This window comes from Ipomoea nil, unplaced genomic scaffold (assembly GCF_001879475.1).
Source record: "Ipomoea nil cultivar Tokyo-kokei standard unplaced genomic scaffold, Asagao_1.1 scaffold2779, whole genome shotgun sequence".
Taxonomy (NCBI): Eukaryota; Viridiplantae; Streptophyta; class Magnoliopsida; order Solanales; family Convolvulaceae; genus Ipomoea; species Ipomoea nil.
In genome coordinates this window covers 1,350,916-1,355,781 of record NW_017619207.1, presented here as the reverse complement: position 1 = coordinate 1,355,781, position 4,866 = coordinate 1,350,916, and the positions used below count along the sequence as shown (strand labels likewise).

Below are 4,866 nucleotides of genomic sequence, written 5' to 3'. Positions count from 1 at the left end.
AGTGAAATGGGACAAATTCGTTTTTTTTTTTTTTTGAAAAACTAATGTGGTTATATTTACCAGGACTATGTGGTCTAATGGTACTTGGGTTGGACTTCCATTTGAAAGGTTATGAGTTCAAGCCTCAGTGGAGGCGTTATTGGCTCTTTGTGTTTCAGTAGGTTGAGAAAGTATATGAAAAAAAAAAATGTGGTTATATTTATAAGTAACTCAAAATTGAGTTGAAGTGTTTGGCAATCTGTGAATAACTCAACTGACAGTTCGCCACGTGCCCTGAGCCATGACAAAACTTTGCGTCTCGGCCATAAGCGGTGAGAGACAGTTTTGTAAGGGTGCGGCATAAGCTGAGACGTATCCGCCATACGCATCGAACAACACCGCTCCAACTGTGGCGGTCTTCAAGAGAGGCCGAAACTCGGCATCGACGAAACACCACATCCGTGGCACTGCTTCCATTCCAGCCGCGACAACGGGAGACGTTGGTAGTGCTGGTTGTGTCTCGGCAGTAGGGGCAGCCTGCTGTTCTGTCGGCAGTGGCAGCAGGTCGGCAGAGGCGAGACCGACCGACTGTGAGGGGGCAGCCGAGTGCACCTGCTGCCACGCATGCACGGACGCCACGGCAGTCGCGATAATCTTCTCCGGTCTTGGCAGACATGCATTCCAAACGGCATCGTTCCGGGCTCTCCAAATATTGTATAATATTCTAGCTGCAAACAATATCCCATTAGCATCTAGAACATTTAGGATTATCTAAACCATTCTTGGAAAATATTCGTTACAAAATGGGGGAGTGGAAGGTTAGATTGATCCTAAATGGACCTAGTATAGTCACACAACACTAAGGCATGCATTGTGTTCTCATCCATAACTCCACACATGGCACAAATTGGGCTAATATCCACCCTCTTTATAAGCAAATTGGTGGTAGTAGGGAGAATATCACATATAGCTCTCCATAGAAAGGTCTTCCATTTAGGGGGATTTTTAAATTCCATAGGGTTCACCACTTATCAAAACCAGTATTATTCTCATAAGTTCCCACCATTAGCCTGTATCCATTCTTTACTGAATAGCATCCATTTGGGTCCTCATACCAATACCATATATCCTCATATCCTGGTGAGACCGGAATCTTTAAAATTCTTGGTATATCATTTCGGTGGAAAATGTCTAAAATGTGGGGATCCCATGTACCAGTATTTTGATCAATTAATCCCACAACTTTTGCACCAGTTAGCTGAGGTGGCATCTCTGTTTGGACCATTAGTTCCAGCTCATCCTGAAGCCAGGGATGTTCCCATATTAAGGTAGACTTTCCATCCCCAATACGACGTCTTACTCCGCTTGTTATTAATGCTTTGGCAGCCATAATACTTCGCCAGCAATAACCAGGATTATTTCAAATATCTGCTTCATAAAATGAACTTTTAGGATAGTATTTGGCTTTGTATACTCGAGAGACAAGTGAGTCAGTTTTGGTCAACAACCTCCATGCCTGTTTACCCAGCATTGTCAAATTAAATGCTTTCAGATCCTTGAAACCCAGGCCTCCATAATGCTTAGGGATACACAACTTATCCCATGCCTTCCAGTGAATACCACGGTCAGCCCCTGAGCCCCACCAGTAGCGATTCATTGTCCGTTCAATAACTGTACACACAGATATAGGCAACAAAAAGACACTCATTGAAAAGGTAGGCATAACTTGAGCCACACTTTTCAATAAGACTTCCTTTCCCGCCTGTGAGAGAAATTTCTTACTCCACGATCCAATCCTCTATCGGATTTTGTCTTCAATATATGCAAAGGCCGTCTTCTTATTTCTCCCTACAAACGGTGGCAATCCCAGATATTTGCCAAAATTAGGGGCATGGTCTACCCCTAAAATATGTGCCACTACATCCCTACATTCCTGACTTGTATTCTTACTATAACATATACTAGACTTGTGGTAATTCACCATTTGTCCAGACAAATTCTCATAAACTGCCAAACAATTCTTCACCTGAGTAGCCTCATATGGGTTTGCCTTGAAAAACAACAGGCTATCATCAGCAAACAATAAATGAGATATTGGGGGAGCGCCACGCGCTACTCTACAGCCATGTATCAAACCATCATTCTGTGCCTGTTGTAACAAAACAGATAGCCCATCCGCACATATAATAAACAGATATGGAGACAATGGATCACCCTGCCTGAGTCCCCGGGTAGGCATGATCGGTTCACTGGGGGATCCATTTACCAAGAACCTGTATGACACAGTAGTCACACATAACATTATAAGCTCTATCCACCTCTCATCAGAACCCAAGGCCTTTAACATTCCTCGTAAAAATAGCCACTCCATACGGTCATAGGCCTTTACCATGTCTAACTTGAGAGCCCCCCAACCTACCACCCCACACTGCTTTCTACTCAGATAATGACTAACTTCTGCTGCTATCAAGATATTATCAGTGATGAGCCTATTTGGTATAAATGCGCTCTGTGAATCAGATATAACACTTTCCATCATGGGCTTCATCCTTTGTGTAATCATTTTAGCCATTATCCTATAAACCACATTACTCAGGGTTATTGGTCTCAAATCCGTTACCCGCTCAGGCATACATTTCTTTGGGATCAATACAACATTCGTTTCATTCAATGTAGCAGGGAAGTTTCGGGCATTCAGATAATCAACAATAAACTCCGAGAGATCCTCACCTACCACATCCCGAAAATGCTGGTAAAAGCCTGAATTCATTCCATCCGGCCCCGGTGCTTTATCTGGAAACATTTCAAACAGAGCTTCCCTAACCTCATCCACTCTAAAGGGTTGTAGAAGTAATTCATTTTGTAGAGGTGTAACTTTGGGCATAACTTTTTCAAATAACTCAGCACCACTAGTAGGATTACTAGTACAAAAGATATTGGCAAAATAATCCTGGACAACCTTCCTCATACCATCACCTTCCACCCAGTCCCCATCATCATTCATAATTTTAGATAAATTATTTTTCCTTTTGCGATTAGAGGCGTACCTGTGATAGAATTTCGTATTGGCATCGGCACCCTTTAACCAGTGCTGTTTGGCTCTCTGTTTCCAGTATGCATCTTCTTGGGCCTCTACTCGGCACAGAGCCTCCTCCGGGCGGTGGAACTCAGCTAATGATACTGGGTCCGTGCGCCCCTTCAGATATAACTGTTCCTTGCGAAGCTGCTCAATTTGCTCACCAAACTTATGATACCAGTCGCTCCCCCAGCGAGCTAACCGGTTACCACAATGCACAATACACTCCTGCAAACCACCATTCCTCCCTTCTCCCCAAGACTCCTTCACCACAGTCCTGCACCCCTCATCGTGCAGCCAGGCCATTTCAAAACGGAACTTTCTCTGTGGTCTCCCCCTCCCCATAGGATCGTGTATTCCCATAAAGAGGGCAGAATGATCAAATCTTCTCATTAGGATATTAGTCACCCTAGCTCTAGTGACAATATCACGCCACGCATCGGTAGCTAACACCTTATCCAACTTTTCCTCAATCCACCGAGATGTGCCCTTGCCCTTTTCCCAGGTAAACTGATACCCATTCATCGGTAACTGAGATAAGCCGCAGTACTCAATAGCCTCCGCAAAACCCCGCATCAGTCTATCCGGGTGTGGATTTCCGCCTCTCTTCTCATAGTGGAACAAAAGATCATTAAAATCCCCAATCATGATCCATGGCAGATCAGACTGGGGTGCTAGTGATTTAATGAAATCCCACGCTTCAGTGCGCCTATGCCGTTGTGGATACCCATAATAACATGTCATCCTCCACTTAGGGAAGCCCATCGTACTAACTTCCACATCAATATGATTCTTTGAATATTTGATAAGTCTTGCCGTGTTATTCTTCCTCCATAATAAAGTTAAACCACCACTCAGACCAACCGGATCAACATAGAACAAACCATCAAACCCTAGTGTAACACGAATACGCTCTGCATGACTTTGGTCCACCTTTGTTTCCATGAGGTAAATAAAATCAGGCCTGTTGTAGGACGCCGTGTCCACTATTTCACGAACTGTACGTGGGTCGCCTATGCTATGACAGTTCCAACTTAGGGTACTCATTGGATCTGGCGGGTCTGGGAACCAAGACCCACCACAAACAAGTTTTTTGACACATCATTGACCGCTGTCTCACCATTACCCGGTACCACCCCATTACTAGTCCCCTCCTTGGCCGCACGGCGACGTTTGGAAGAAGCTAGTACACCCTCCCCCGATTCACCTAGCGTTTGAGCCATAACAACATCATCGGTCGCTCCCACCACCCTACGGCTTACCAGCACCGCCGTATCCCCTCCACCGGACTGTCCCACACTCGGCGTTACTGGCCTCCCCTCAGGCGGTAATAACCATGACGCCCCAACCGGCCTCGGGCCCTTGGTCTGCCCTGCTCTCATCCATGTGCCATACGGGTAAAACTCAGGCTTAATCCCTGATAAACGAGCCGTTCTACAGAACTTTTCCAGGTGACCCAGCATACCACAACAATAACAAAAATTATGGAGCCATTCATACTTTGGGTTAACCCAACCCCATGACTTATCCCTACGTACCAATTTCATCCGCCATTTGAGTGGCTTGTCTACCGGGACCGCCACACGCACATGATAAAATTTCTTCCATGGTCCCCCCACTTTGCGATCATCACACCTGATAAATGTTCCAACAAAATTTCCAACCTACTCCAGAATTAGGTTAGAAGTATATCCCATAGGCAAATCATATATCTGAATCCACATATCAAGTGTATCTAACTTGATTTCCCCTGGGAGGTAACCATCACAAACTTGCCGGCATACCAGTGTATGATTGTCAAACGACCACGG

At 45.0% G+C, this 4,866-nt stretch overlaps 1 protein-coding gene across 1 annotated transcript; it reads right to left on the bottom strand.

Annotated features, from left to right (window-relative positions):
• Positions 1-249: 249 nt before the first annotated feature.
• Positions 250-1,369, bottom strand: LOC109157275. The gene is made up of 2 exons (XM_019305176.1): positions 1,018-1,369; positions 250-707 (listed from the first exon to the last, which is right to left on the bottom strand). The coding sequence occupies exons 1-2, from the start codon at positions 1,367-1,369 to the stop codon at positions 250-252; spliced, it is 810 nt and encodes a 269-aa protein (XP_019160721.1).
• Positions 1,370-4,866: the final 3,497 nt, after the last annotated feature.